The sequence below is a fragment of the Apteryx mantelli genome, chromosome 12 (assembly GCF_036417845.1).
Source record: "Apteryx mantelli isolate bAptMan1 chromosome 12, bAptMan1.hap1, whole genome shotgun sequence".
In the NCBI taxonomy this organism is placed as follows: domain Eukaryota; kingdom Metazoa; phylum Chordata; class Aves; order Apterygiformes; family Apterygidae; genus Apteryx; species Apteryx mantelli.
Window position 1 is genome coordinate 9,331,811 of NC_089989.1, and position 16,042 is coordinate 9,347,852.

Sequence of the window (16,042 nt, forward strand, 5' to 3'; positions counted from 1 at the left end):
TAGTGTTTGAGGAAAAGCAAGCTGGGTAATTAAGTAAAAGTTGAAAAGAAATAATTCATCTAAACTAGATTGACTTTTAGCTCACTTCTCTTGTTCAGAAGTGAAGTGACTCTGGCCTGCTCGCGCATTGGCTTGCTCAGCTTCTGCCCAGGCTGCAGCAGAGGCCTCCCTGTTTCCCTGGATTCCCCCAGCCCCCCCGCCGCCACCGCTGCTGCTGCTCCGTTCTGCAGTGGCAGCGCTGCTTCCTGTCAAGGGCGACTCTGACACGGCCCCTTCTGTACAGGCTCTCCACCTCCTCCTTCTCGTTCTTTCAAACACTCGGTACATTTAGAGACTGATCTTGTGCAGAAAATATCCCTGACATTTGAAGAGCTCCAGGGATTCACTGAGCATGCTCAGTCCTCGCTGCCTCAGAGAAAGAGGAAGCTAGTTTACATACGAGTCATACCAAGCATAGCCTGCATGTCAGTGCAGTTAACTTGCAGCGGGCTGTGAGGAGAACTGGTGTGCCTTTGTCCTAGGAAATTTCCCTTGTTTCTGTTTTTTTTCTTTCTTTTTTCCCCTTTTTTATTTGGAAAAAGACTTGAAAAGTTTTAAAACTGTCGTCTTTGTACTGAAGGACACAGTATACCTTTACTTTTCAGTACTTTGGAAGGGAGAGTGTATGTGTTTTAATCCCTCCAATTTTCCTTTAATATACTTTGTTTTGATTAGCTGAAGACTGGGCCTTGTGCTAGTGAAGTTTAGGAAGCTGGGAACCTGCTCGGCTCAATTTGCCTGGCTTCCTTCTCCCTGATTCTGGGCGAAAGCAAATAAGCTGGTCTTTTTTGCTAGCCCAATAAATGCTATTTATGAAGATGGACCTGTTGAACTACCAATACTTGGACAAGATGAACAACAATATTGGCATTCTGTGCTATGAAGGTAATGGTTTCATTTCACAAAGCGTCTTTTGTCGGGTGTGTTTTCTGTTGTTTGTAAGCATGAAATTTCTCTCCTGCAAGGAAATCTCTGCTGTCGGTTGCAAGAGACCTCGCAGTTTGTGCTGTGGTTGAGGCTTTGTTTAAGGGAAGGACGTTTCTTCTTACCGCACGTTTTCTCTGTCCTTTTTGCACAAAGAGTACTTTTCGTGTTCTTTGATTTTATTTTTTCTTGAAGATAACATTAGATAAATGAGTTTAAAGCAATATGTTGCTATTTGGTTGCTATATTGTGATGATACGGTTTTTGTTTGTAATTTCTGCAGCTGTGAAAGAAATTAACGCTTATACCCATGTATAAGCTATGTACTTTTCTACTCGTAATCCAGCCTCTCAAATAGGTGCTGCCGCTTTGAGGCATAAGATAGACGTCTTTAGACAGCGAGTCTTGAAATAATTTTCCATATCGATTCAGCAGTTCCGCCGGGAACAATGAGGAGTTTGGTGGGCAGCGCTGGGGATTGCCGCGGCGCCGTGCGCAGAGCACAGAGCGGCCCATTGTTTGGCTTCTCATTTCCTGTGCAGCGCTGAGCAAGCCCTGGCCGCGCGATGCCTCCCCTCCTCCCGCGCGCACACCCCTCCTTCCCCAAGAACCACCCCACGCTCCCGTCCCCTGTGGAAAGAATTACACAACTAGTTGGAAAACGTAATTTTTTTGCTTTGGTGGACTCTGAATTTTACTTTTGTTGTCTTCAGCTAATGTAGGTTGGCGTTTGCTCTTGATTTTGTAGACATCTAGTCCTGTTTTGAAGTTGCCTGAGGTAATGGGGTAAAATCAGTTTCTTAATCTAGTTGAGTTTTATCTACGTGCAGTTTGAAGAAGTGGTAATGGCTTGGCTTTAACTGGAAAGAAAGGCACCACTGAGCTAATTCAGCTTGGCAGTAGAACTGTTTTTGCTGTAGCCACACACAAGCATCGCAGAAATCTTTCTTCTGATTCAGCAGGAACATTTTCCATGTTCATTTGGAAAATAAACTTGCTCTAGTTGTTACAGGGAAGAAACAGTAAAGAGTATAGATAGGATAAGGAGCTATCTATTCACATCCTTTAGAAAAAGACTAGGCCAGAAGGCAGGGAGCTGAACCTCACTCTGGAAAATACTATCTTTTCTCTCACTAAATCAGAATGGCCACATTTCCTGCCTTCGGGAAATGGCAGGCTTCCTTGTAGAACTGGTCATATCTCTGCTGCTTTTTTTTTTTTTCCCCCTCCTTTCTCTCTCTTGCACAAAGATGCAGATATTTGCTTGAATAAATCTGTTTTACAGAAGATCAAGCTTGCTCATCAGTATTGAATAATATGGAGCAGAGCTACTGTTAGACCAGTTGCATTTTCATGTTCTTTCTCCTTCTGTGCTTTCTTCTCTGAAACTTCATTACCACAAGAGTGCTGGATAAAGAATCCTGAAAGTTGGGTTTTTGTTGGTTTCTTCATTTGTTTTAACTTGTCATTGCCCTCTGTAATAACCAATGCTTGATTAGGATGTAACTGACAACTGATGATGACCATGAAGTTTTTCATTAAAATTCTTACCTGGCGCTGTGTTCCTGAGTGTTTTGTTGACAAAGGCAGAACAACTGTAGTTTTGGCTCATTAGTTCAATTCATTATAATTATGCCTAATATTTATGGGAGGTTCTTTCCAGCCTCTCTTTTTCTATCCTTCTTCTCCAAGAGTTGTTATTTAAACAGATCTTAGCTTTAGTAGTTCAAAAGTAAAAGAATAGCTTGAGGAATACACTCTACTGTAGCAGTCTTTGTTTAGCTTAAACATCTGCTGCTATTTTCCTTACTATGGAAGTTAACATTTTTAACACTAAAATAAACACACAAAAAATGAAGAAAAGAAAAGCAAAACTTCAGTGGTGTTTATAGTGAGGTGTTTATATCCCAGTGGTTTAAAAAGTATAAACACTGGCAACATCTGCACTGAACTCTGAAGGGTGTTTTTAGAGATGCCTACAGATCTTCCATGCCTCTGCCATAGTATTTATTTTATAAGAGAGTTGTGTCAGCAGTGATGGATCTTGTCTTTTCAAAGACACTGCTGTGGTAGTAAGTATATTGAGAACAAAGTGCCCTTTCAAACTCAATTAATTAGGATTTATTGAAGGTCATACTTGAACTACTTATAAATAGATATCTTCCTGAGAAGTACTTTTGCAGATGTAGGATAAGACACAAATACATTATATGATGTGAAAATAGGTTTGAAATTTTAGAGGGAAGAATTATGCACCTATCTCCTACAGGAAATAAATGAGATGGGTTCCCTACTCCTTTAGATTCTCATTGGAAACACTTGCACTTGCTGTTTGAAATGAGTTGTATGTTGGCAAAATGTGCTATTATGATTTTATGATGTTTACTAGCTGTTTTGTGTAATTTTTCACCTATGGTATAAGCAACTGCAATTGTATGCCATTGATTTGTAGCTACTGTTCTCTCACCTAGCTGGTTTTCAGCTTATGGATAAGAGGTGTAGTGGTACATAAGAAATGGGAAAAGTTCTTCTGTTGTGTGCATTTGGCAGCTCTTTAGTTCAACATGGAGTAGAAGAGTATAGTTTGCATCCCGAGAGGAGTCCTCCTTTTTCTTGTCCTGCAAGAGTTGCAGACAGTAGAAGAGTATAGTTTGCATCCCGAGAGGAGTCCTCCTTTTTCTTGTCCTGCAAGAGTTGCAGACAGTAATTTGCTATCTGCAAGCTTCTGATAACTGAGTTAATGCCAGCACTTCGTTAGTCTTTTTTGACTGGTAGGTGCAAGAAACCTCAGATATGTCTACATCTCATTCTGTTCCTAAAGTGGTGTCATGATCACATGCCGGTGATTAAGAGAATGTTTGTTGGCCAAATGCTATTAAGGAAAATTTGGTCTGCCATGGACAATTAAAATGAGTACATCTTTAGTCTTTGTTTAGTTTGTAAAACATTTTTCTGATCTTAGCTTACTCTGTGGAGGTCTAGGGGAAGAGACAGGAATGATGACTAATTGTAGATGGAATCTTCTTTATGGACAGAAAAGTATGTTTTTTTTTCTTTTGTTTTGTTTTTGAGGTTGGGGGGGGAAGTGGGAGATCAGGAAGTTCTCCCATTAAGCAAAAGGAAGTAACAGTGTGTTGCAGGGGTAGCTGAGTGCTTTGTAGTATGGCGTCTTACTTAGTATGGAGTTGACTGTTTTCTCAAACATAAGAAAACCCCTTTTCTTACTGTGAGGGTGATCAAACACTAGACGCTGTTGCCCAGAGAGGTTGTGGAGTCTCCATCTTTGGAGATACCTAAAACCCAACTGGATATGGTCCTGAGCAACCTGCTCTAGTTGACCCTGCTTTAAGCAGGGGATTGGACTAGATGTTCTCCAAAGCCTCCACTATTCTGCCATTCTGTAACATGATGGAAAACTGTGCATACAAACATAATTCAGACAATCCCAGCTTGCAGAAGGATTATAATCAAGGATGAGGTGGAAGTTTTTTTTGACTGGGGGGTCTATAACCACTGAATAAGCAATTTCCTTTTTTCAGGGTGGTTTGTTTTATGCTGATAGTGTGTCTTTCTGAGTGTTTTATTATAACTAGCTTTGAGTTCCTGGTGATGCCCCATGGTAATCTCAATGATGCTTTTGGAGGAAAATCTTAATGTGACCTTTTAAATTTGCATAAAAAAGAAAATTTGAGTTTTTTCTCCCTCTCAGATGAAAGATGAAATTTTAAAATCATTGAAACAGAAATGTTCAATCTTCCATGATGGAAAAATGACAGTCGTATTAGCAATGACCAGCTATTTCAAGCAATTTCTTGTAATCTATTTGGTGCAATTAGAAAAGAAGAAATTATCAGGGACTTGTTGACTCAGCATCTTGATGTTGATTTTTAACCTGAATACACTTGACATCCTCCTAGTAAACCTTTGCTGCCAGGTATCAACAATGGCCAGTTTAACGAGTAGTGCTTTAGCATCGTTGTTTTCTTTCTAATGAGCTCAGAGACATTGGAAAACTCAGGGGAGACTGGTGTCCTCACTGAGGTGAAAAGGCCACGAAGCAGAGCCGCTCTGTATCGGTCTGGAGTTCCCAGTGCTTCGTCTCAAATGACAAGCACTTGATCTGAGCATGTATTCAGAGGTAGAACATCTGCATCTTGTTTTGCTATGGAAACTCGCTTAACTTGAGCTCAATATTCTTTCGCTGAGAGCCATGTGTGTGAGGTAATGGCACGGCGGGCTCCCAGTTAAACAAAACAACTCTCAGGTGATCCTGCTCTTCGACTGACTCCAGGGGTAGACTAGCAAGTTGGGGCTCCTTGTTTCCAGTAGAACATGTATGAGAAGGTGCAATGTCTCCTGAAAGCTTTGTTTCATTTTGCTGTTTGTCTGAGGGAGTGTACGGATGGCTGTGTGGTGGAAGGCAGCTTTCTGTCTTCCTTCCTCTTTCTCCCATTGTCAAATGCTTTGTGTTATTGCTACATTCGCAGGGCTTGGACTGCTCTGCTGTGAAAGGTATAAAGAAATGCAATAAGATGCTAAGAAATCCCCCAGGCATGTTATGAGACTTGAAGCACTTGGAATAGTTTTGCAGGGTTCTCTGGACAGTCCCAAAGACTGGATTTTTTTAATGAAGAAAATTGGATCCAGATTTATAGAAAAACACCCCTTTTTGGTTTCAGGACAGCTTACATTAGTTAGCGGCATATTACATAATTATTTCACTGACTTCCTGTAACAATGAAGCATTACTTGGCTCCAATATTGAGCTTGCGTAGCTGTGTATTTTCTTAGGGCACTGCAAGCCATTTTGAGTATATGTATATCTTCCCAAAAAGGCCAGTTTAGATGTTGATATCAAATGCAGAGCCTGAAACAGATTCTGCTAACTTCATTTGCTTTTTAACAACATATAACATGTTTTCTTAAGTTCTAAAGAATAGTTTCCAACAGTTTTCTTTGCTGATCTTGCGTTTTACTCTGGGTTTGTAACATCAGTTTCTCCTATTAACTCCAAAGTTTGGTTTAGTTTCTAAATATATAAAATGACTTTAACACTATGCTTCTATTAAGAATTAATAAAATAATAAATGGAATAGAAATCTCCTTCATAGTGAATTAAGTGTTCTTATTAATAGTGCTGTGTAAAATTTCTGTTCAGATTGAACTTTGTAGTAATCAGTCATGTAAAGTAAGAGGAACCCAGAGTGTCCCACATTTAGAGAACATTCTGTGGGTTTTGCTCTTAAATGTCTTTTATCTTTAGGAAAAAAACAAAGAGCTACAACTTCACAGATGGGCTTTTCTTACTCATTTCCTCCTGGCATGAAGTTGGGAATATCCTTTTCAGTATTGACATCAAATTTCTGTTTATTTTCCTCATTCATCAAAGGCAAGATAGCTTTGGGTCAGATTTAAAAATTCTTTTCCTGGAGTTCTGTTGTTCTCCTCACCTTTCATACTAGTTCAGCATTTGTACTGAGAACTCAAACAAAGAGAGAAGCAGGTATGATAGTGGGTTATCCCACAACTTTCAAATGGGTAAGATAGGCAGTGCATTTTTCCCAGAGAGAAAAGGTAGTGAGGTCTGTAGCAGTGATTTGAATTCTGTGTTAATGAGCAATTTGCTTAAAGGCTGTAACTTGTTACTCACAAGTCAAATTTGTTACAGTGCCAAGTCTCTTTGGATATAAATCCAGGGATTTTAGGAGACATTGAAAAAGCTTAAATTGCTCCAGAGTTTGAACAATGCACTGTATTGTATAGAGAACTTTTATAGAAAAATGAAAAGCTTAAACAACAGTCTTCATTGTGTGGCATCTAAAATTATGAATGAAAAAGTTCATCCATATGTATTGGTTTTGCCTTTTTTAAATATCTGCTTTGCATGAAAATAGTTGTCTATTAATTTCTTCTTGAGGATTAATACAGATGGGCCTTTATATTTGATTTTGGCTGAATAGACTACAGAGTTTTAACATGCTGCATGCAGACTGTGTGCCAAGCAATTTAGCAAAGTTGTTTACACTAACAATAATCCAGCAGGACAGAGCCTATAATTCTTCGCTGATAATAACATGCGGTAGTGATGAACACAAGTTTCTGGAGGAGTGTTTACAAAAATTGTATTATACTTTTCCAGTGTTAAAGAATCATGAGTGTTTTTGGTTTTCATTTTATTTTATAGCCAGCCAATTTTTTTCTTCATCATGCAGTTTGTATCATCTCCCTCAAAATCACTTTACAAATCAGCATGTAACAATTTCTTGACACACAAAGAATCATTGTTTCCTTTCCCTTTCAATAAAACCCATAGACTTTGGTAGACGGTTGACTGTGATAGTTGACTACAGCGCTGCTAGGAGTTGTTGTACTAGCATTGTACCCAGACTGTGGATGCAGTCGTATGTACTCCATACATGCCACAATGCACAGTTTTAGTCTCCTTGAGGCAGATCTCCCTTGGTACTTCATCAAACAACTTTTTAAGAGAGAGCGAATGTTCTCACGCCTATCTCTGCAAGCTGGTGCAGTAGCGCGTGTGACTTGGTGTGTACTGGCATGTATCTTATGAGTCTTGGTGGGAAGGGAAGAGTGGCCATAGGTTGTCGTCTAGCACAAATTCAAATTTGAACAGGCAATTGAGCTCTTAATTAGAGTTTTCTCTGTCAACTTGTAAACCTCATGTTACAGATGGATGAGATTGAAAGAGTTTTATTCTTACCATCAGGAATAAATTGGCGCTGCTGTTAAGATAAGGCGAGCTTGGAGCATTTTATTCATTAGGAAAAACCTCCATAACAGTTTTTCTTGTACAGCCTCAGTGAAGTTGAAGTAATGGTGTTTCTGGGACCACCACAGTATTGGTTCTTGCCAAAAAAAATCACCCAGAAATCTCAGTGAGGTGGAGAGTCTTCAAAATAGCTACTATGAAATGATCTACTAAGATACTACGTAGCTACTATAACTATCAAAGATATTACATAGTTTTAATAGGAATTTAACTATAAGTTGTGAAAATCTCAGGTGAAAAGTAGAATGAGCGTGGGGAAAAAAAGTATGAAATGCAGTTTTGAATGTTTCCTTTACCTAACTCTTATGGCACTGTTTGGTATCAGATTTTTTTATTATTATTATTAACACTGTTGTCTTTGCTGTTTTAACTTTGTTGTTATTGGTGTGAAAAAAAGAAGAACCTGTTAAAAGTGGTAGTACATGGTGAAGTCTAGCTTTTCCCTCCTAAAATTTTAAATGGCACTGTGTGCCTAGTTTTGCTTTTGTCTTTAGAGGAGAAGATCATCCACAATGCAGTGTATATTGGTGGAGGTAGATATTGTTCAGAATAAAGCAGAAAGCCGGTATACCTTTTGTGGAGAGGAGGGGGGAAAAAGTAGTTTTAAATAACTAATAAATGAATGCTTTCAACAGGTAAGTACTAGCTTAGTTCTGTCACAGAAACTTTGGCTCCTGTCTTGGTGTAATACACTGTTACACGAGTCTCTCTCTGATTAGTTTAAGACAGACTCATACCCCTCTCTTTGACTCCTCAGCATTTTGGACTGCTCCATGTCTACTACGAGAATCAAGCACTGTAGGATATAACTTTCCTCCTGCTCTTCCAAACTTTGTTAGCAGGTTCCAAGAAATATCTTTGCTCTCCCAGGAAAAGTTTGGAACCAGTTATGTTTAAAAAGCACTAGTTTTTCCTGGAAACCTATTAGACAGGGCAGGCATGGAAATCACTCAGCATTACACCTCCCTGGTTTACAAGGCTTAATATTTATTTCTCAGCATGCAAAAAATAGGGTTTTTTTTTCACTTGTTTGTTTATGACTAAATCTTTAAACATGAATTCTAGTTAGAAAATAAGAGAGACTTAGTAGATCAACCTATCTTTTTGCCAGCCAAGACAGGAATGGCACTGCAATAGGGGAGTATAATCCCCTATTGAAATGTTTATTATGTTTTATCCTGACGAAAATTCATAGAACAACTGTTTTGGCAATAGCCATTGTAGTTTTCATTCGGAGCCCAGCAATCCGTTGTAAAGGAAAAGTGAAAACCAAAGCTGCCAAGTGACTTTTAGGGCAGCTGTTGTCTTTTTGAGAATGATTACTTACTCATCTTACAAATGGCCCTAGTGCAGGCTGGTTGCGAGAGACGTGGCGGCAGGAGTAGTACGACCTGCAGTTCTGTTACTTAGCTGCTGACGCTTGGTGTGTTTCACTTCTGAAAGTAGATTCGGATATTTGTAAAACTTCAGAAAATGGTTGTTTTGCAGTTCCATATTATTCAGTTGGAGTTTTCCTCTGCGTGATGCATTCCTAATTTATTAAATGGCCATGTGAAGAAAATTAAAGTTGTCCAGTCAAAAGGAAACTGTTTCTATGAATCTAAATAATCTAGGAAGACCAGAAGATACCACACAGGAGTTGGCCAACTAAAATAAGACTATCCAGTTGTTCTGTTAATATCCTTTGAAAAATAATCTGTTCAAAAGCAGGAGCTTTACAAAACATATTCTTAGCTTATTAAAAGAAAAAAAAAGTAGACATGACTATGGCACCTCCTTTGTGGTGGTTTTTTACAGAACATATTAAATGGAGAGGGGTGAGGGAAGTGCTGTATGATTCATATCAGACAAGTTTGAACTCGGCCAGTTTCTTGGATTTAGTATAAATATTTATGGCATGGAAGGAGGGTTTTTTTTTTTTTTTTTTTTAATATGCTTCCTTGTGCTCCGGATCTTTTAGATGTCCTCCTCAGACATCTGGTGCGCATTGCTGCTTGTTTAACCCCCACCCTTCGGTTTGCATGCTGTGGCATCTCAGAGAGCTATCGCAGTCGCTCTGTGGTCAGCGTAAATTAAATCGCGCCAAAGCAGCTGGGCGAATGCTGACGCGCGCGCTTTTGCTGCCTGCGGAGGGTCCTGGAGCCAGGGCTGCAGTTAGGAGCTGAGCTCGTGGCTCGTGCCTTGCTGCAGGCATCGCACAGAGCCCTTTCCCAGAGGTGGCAAACACTGGAGATCCAGCAGGGATGTTCATGGCGTCTTGACTGGCTCCGCTTTTTTTAGCCGGAGTTGTCTCTTATCACTTTTTTGTAACAAATGTATCTGATTTTGCTTGTCAGCAAAATTTTTAAGTTATCTTACTTTAAAAATCCTCAAGATTTCTAATTTCTAAGACTGTTTGCTTGTAGTACTGTGCACTTGCCTTAACAGCTAATCTGTGAATGTACCAAGGGTGTTTTGGTTTTTTTATGGTATAGTAAATTCAACACTATACTATTTGGTTTGAAGTGTTTCTCAGTGAGGCCATTTAGAAACAAGTGTGATAACAAATGTTTTGATACTCATTGTAATGTCTTGTACTTTTTCTTGTCATTTTGAGCCTCTCTGAAGAATCCTAATCCTTGGTAAAGTGTAATTAATTCAACCTTCAGCTACACCAAGAAATAGCAAGTGTTATCCTTATTTAGAGAGGGGAGACTGAGGCAAATAGGAGTTGTAATTGATTAAGTTCATGTAAGTCGGGAGTGAAGCTGAGAGCAACATTTATAATGCCTTGATTGTAATACTTTGCCATTAAGCATTACTGTGATCTGTTAGTAACCTAAATATGCTATTACCTGTTTGCTTTGCAATGTGCAAATAAAAATTATAATTGATCAGCTAAACAGAGAAAACTTCTGATTTTGAAATTTTGGTTGACGGTACATGCACTATACCTCTGTTTCCTGGTCAGCAATTGTGGGTGGAACAGGAGCTTTCAGACTAAAATCTAGTGTGACTGTGCCTCATCTAGAGTGGATTCATGGTGGTGTCTTTTAAACCTGAGATGATGAAAGCTGTTTCACTGGAAACAGTCGAGTATTTTTAGCTTACAGAAGGGCTGAGCTCTTACAAAGAATAGTAGGATAGAAAAGTGTTAAGTTCCCCTCTTTGAGCTGCAGGACCTCTGCAGGTCGGTGCTTTTATATTTGAGTCCTGTTGAGTTGCATAAAAGGAATGTGTCCACTGATGCTGTTAGTTAATTTTATGTTCTCTTTAGATGAAGAGTTGAAGGGGATGAGAAACTTCAATTAAATAGCTGTCCAACTGTGGCCATGCAACGTAAGACTCGTCAAAAGCCAAACTGATAACCCATTTATGACCTAAAGCAGTGCTTTGAAACCTTTTTAATTGTGTCTCACTGCCCCTGCAGTGACTGTTGGGTTTCATTAAAAACTGTCAGAGTGGTATTTAATAGAGTGCATACTTAATTGTGGAGTAGAACATCTTTAATGTCTGATGGAAGGCAGAGATCTGCAGAAGTGTGCAGGGTGTGCATTGTTCAAGTCAAATGGGGAAGGATGAGCAGAAGGACATGTGGACTGGAATTCTTTGCGGCAAGATGGCACCAATTTAATTCATAATTAACTGGGGAGTGATATCATAGTAACATGTGGTGAGAGATTTAATTCCTGGATCTTGTGGAGCTAGTCTCATATGAATGGTGGGGCACAGACACACAACTGACACTTTTTGTGACCTTCCTTTTATCAATCCATCTGCACTTCCCTTTTTTCCTGTGTTTTGTGAAGGAGCGAGAGTCAGGAATGAGCTGTTTCTGCAGCTTTGGAATAAGGAAATAAACAAGAAGTCTGGAGTTAGGTTAATAAAAGGGAGTTTCAGCCAAAGATTAGTAAGTATAGGGGGAAGGAAGATGAAGTCCTAACTGAAGGTCTTTGAGAAGGACAGCGTAACTTTGGTATTGCTCACCTATTCCAATCCTACGACTATCAAGGTAACTTCAAAAAAACAAATTTATGCTTGTGTTCTTTCAAGAGTTCTGGAAAACCTGCCCTCAGTGCCCGCAGTCTCTGCAAAATGCTGTCCAGTCAGCATGGGATTCTTGGTAGCAAACACAGTCCCTCCCTCCATCTTTCCTGCCCGAGCTTCCTCTTGGAGAGAACATTTATTACAAGTGACCCTGCAGCTTGGCCCCATAAACTACCCTCCTTCTTGTGAAATAAACTGTCCAGCTATGATTTAGACTGTGTTCCCATCTGTTCCTTAACACCATAGGGTTGTCTTTCCTTTTATCTCTTTTAATCTGACAACTTCTATCAATCTGTGTCACAGTGTAGTAGTGCTGACTCTTAGAGTGGGAAGGAGCATTAATTCAGATCCATTATCTTCAGTCTTTTGAGGAGGAAGTGAAATAATGCCCTCTGGTACCAGGTTTTTGGTAACTAGAGTCTTCTACTGGAACAGAAGTTTTCCAAGTCTTGTACTCCATGATTGCCTAAAATTTTCCTGTGGATCTCTTCATAGTGAGTTTAAATATCAATAAAATTACTTCTCTTAGTTACATGCCACGAACCCAAGGTTAAAAACTGCTGTGCTAGAGAAACAGAATTAAATTAATTTGATTCTTTTCCTCACTGTGTTTTCTGGGGGGGGGGGGTCTTTTGTTTCTAGGAGGGGGAGGAGGCAATCCTATAAAGAGGAATAGTAATATTTGGGATTTTTAAATGTATGTTTCTTTATACCAAAGCTGTCTTCCCTGACAAATTATATGGCAGCCTTTCCTCTCTTTTCTCATGAGGCATAATGTTTCCTGGGATTTTCTAGAAAATGAAGATTTTGCAAGTTTGGGCTTTTTAAAACACTACACGTGAGCAGCATCTGCGGAAGATTACTGGGTTGTCTCTTAGAATACCATAAAGCCGATGGGTTGAAGGATCTATATTTTTCAGTTTTGTAGGGTTTATGTTGAACTTGAAACCATTCTCTGCTGTAGTGTGAGGCACTGGCTGTCATATCTCAGTGTCCTGAGTTACTACCACCAATTACCATAAAACTCTTCAGATCTTTATATAACAAATTGGCAAGCTGACATCTCTCTTCCTCTTTTTCTACATAAATAGCATGGGCTAAAGACCATATCTTTCTTCCATCTGAATGGCTCATGTAGTTTGCTGTTGGATTCAGAGTGCTTGACTGCACTGCCCAGTTGTCATTCTTCTCTTTCCTTCCCCCTGTAAAAGGGATTTTGGAGCCCATTTTGAAGGACAAAGGGGTTTTGTTCTCTACAATGGATTCGTTGTGGGAGATGGGTTGGAATTGTTCTGACACTCTGTGGATTAAAGTTTTCAATATTCTGTCCAGCTTGGTTGAAGGGGCTCTGTGTTCCTTAAATATGTGAGTCCGTCTCAGACGGGCTGAAATCACGTAGCAGAAAAACAAAAATGAAATTGGAGTTTCTTCTGTTTTCCATTAGGCTAAATGCAATTTATTCCTTTCACCTTGGTTTAGGAAGAGATTATCATGCTGGTGTTCGTGAAGGCTGGAGCAGCTCTTGGTTGCGTGTCTGTCCATGTGCCTGTTATTAAGGCTTGCCTCCAATACCATCTTCTGCTGTCCTTTGGCAACAGCAGCTTTTAGCATTTGATTGTTTGGCCAAACGCTATATGGGGAAAATGCAGTAACCAGGACTTCTTTGCTTTTTATGACTTTCTTTCTTTTTTTTTTTTTTTTTCTTACCAGTTTGAGGTCATTGCATGCAACTAGTGGGAATGCAGTTTGGGAACTTCTGCACTGAGCTTTGCAGGACTTGAACAAAATACAGCGTTTTAAGCAGTGACCCTACTTTTCTCCAGATCCATTCCAGAGGGAACCACCCACCCATACATGCATATTTGTTACTAATATATTTTGAATGTATATGTTTTTGTGTTTGTATTTTAAATAATACCATTAATATCTTCTCTTTTTGGAGACGACTCTGGGGAAAAATAAAATGAGATTGAAAGAAACATTGCTTAAAAGTGCAATATCAGATTTTGCTCTTCTTTTAGAAAGCTTATTTTTATTGATGCTATGAATTTTTGCACATGAAGCAAAGGAGAATAATGTGACAAAAGGTGTCTGGAGCATGTTTATAGTAAACTATTATGAAATCATGCAGTGTATCTCAAAATATTCTCTAATTCCAAAAAGAATATATTTTTTAACCTTTGCGTAGCACCTTTTCCTTCCAATGCTCAGGGAAAATACAGTGCATGATATATTGTGTATTTAATTTTAATATGAACACATTACAAATAAACTTCTTTAATGTTTGAAAAATGGTTAATTTAGAAGACCCTGACTATACTTGTCTCCATGAAGGGCATGGACTACGCAGCACAACAGTCTAGAGTTTAATATATGTAACAGGATCTTATCTGTCCTAGCATTACTAAAAAGTTTAAAGCAAACCAAGGTGCATAATCTGTTGTAAACTCATATCTCTCATCTCTGCATTCTGTGTTCTATGATATTTAATCAATTCATAATTTTTAAGTATGGCAGAACAGTGGAAAGGTGGGCATTATGCCCCAGGAAAACCAAACTATTAGGCAGAGCTTAGACAGATGCATCAGGATAAAGTTGTACATTTCTGGCTGAAAGTAAGAACATGTGCATTAAGATCTTGATGTATATAGGCAAAGATAAAAAGGGAGAACTTTACTGTTCTTAGACTCATTTTTAAGAACATGAAGTATCAACCTGAACATGTGTTGAGCTGAACATGTGTTGATTCAGATCTGAAAATCTACATGCCTGTCCACTAATAAACACAATATTAAAGAACAAAAAGGCAGCAAATGCTTCTCTGTCTGCTTAGGAGGAATTACTCAGGTTTGTGTTTTCAAAAACTGAACTTCTTTGTCTCTCTTTTTCATTGCATGAAATTGCATGGTTACAAGATATTATTTAGGATGTTGAAATACTGCTTAAGCACCTTTTTTTTTTTCTGTTGTGACCTTGCTGTGACTTGGATTTACTTTTGAAATAGATGGCAAGTTTTCTAGCTTTGATTGTTTCTCCTGAAAGCCAGGCTAGTCTTTGATCAGTTCTGCTTTCCTGTCTTTTATGTTACCCAGTAAGTCATTCAGCTGAGTGACAAAAGAAAGAACACCTGTATCTAGAAACCACCATCATTCTGAATATGTTGACTAACAATGATATTTCATTTGCAATTTTTACTGATAGTGTTTTACATTACATTTTTAATAAAAATCTTATTATCACGTTGAAAAAATGTCATGTGTAGTCAAACTTTTAATCTGGCAACTTTTAAAATCTGCAGATCAGAAATGTGAGAGTTTGTCATATAATAGTTTTGCAAATAAATTATACTGAATCTTAATGACATGTTTCTTGCTTAAACTTTGCATGGTTGTAGTTTTAATGCATATTCTGGACTTATTTTCTCTATTAGGAATTACTGTACCAATCAACATGGTCTTCATTTCCCACTTGCTCAAGTGCATGTTCCCCAAAAGCATTCAGACCAGGTTACAAGGTGAAAATGAGATGGAGAGTCTTATCTTAAACCACCAGAACTGGTGGAAATTCACCTCTTTGCTTGGGTCTAGTCCACAGAGACTAGCCTGGACTCTTACTAGAGGTTTAAACTACTGATTTAAGCTACCTAGCTCTGAAATGGGCCCTTTGAAAGAGCTAAATGACTGAATATCAGTGTTACTCTACATATAAATACACACACACATGCACAGACACAAACACGCACATGCACAAAGTGTATATATATAATTTTATACTATAAAATTATATATAAAAATGTATATAATATAATGAAATTTTTATATATGCACGCACATGCTATACTACTATACTACATGTTACATAGAGAGATACACCAGTACTTCTCATAGTACTTACAATGCAGTATATTTTGCCAAGGAATTAAATGGGGCCTGCCTCTTTTTGCTGACCAGGGAATACTAATGTCATGTTCTCTAAGGAAATACAAGAAAGTGAAATTTACTGTTTTCTGTAGAAAATGTACACGATACTTCTCCTCATGTCCTCCTCTCTCTCTTTTGCACCTTTCCTGTCTGGTGTGCCCTTGTTGGGTCATGCTATTCTGCACCAAATAAGGGTAATCTACAATCTCCTACATGGCAAATACAGTGATTGGTCTGAGAGTTTTAACAGTTCTGCCTTCATTAGCTTCTTCTGCAAAGTGTTACTTGTGGGTTTTAAAGTATGCTCAAGACTGCTTATATTGGGCTGTTAGTTTGTGCTCTT

At 38.7% G+C, this 16,042-nt stretch overlaps 1 protein-coding gene across 2 annotated transcripts in view; it reads left to right on the forward strand.

The window, feature by feature from the left end:
- Positions 1 to 16,042, forward strand: part of VGLL4 (vestigial like family member 4) — a 91,016-nt gene that overhangs the window by 40,474 nt on the left and 34,500 nt on the right. The window contains exon 1 of one of the 2 annotated variants that reach the window (XM_013945282.2): positions 432 to 924. The exons of the other annotated variant lie outside the window; for it this stretch is intronic. Coding sequence (XP_013800736.1) covers positions 843 to 924 — 82 coding nt within the window. The 5' untranslated portion in view covers positions 432 to 842. Of the gene's footprint in view, positions 1 to 431; positions 925 to 16,042 lie in introns of those variants that run through there. 2 annotated transcript variants of the gene reach the window in all.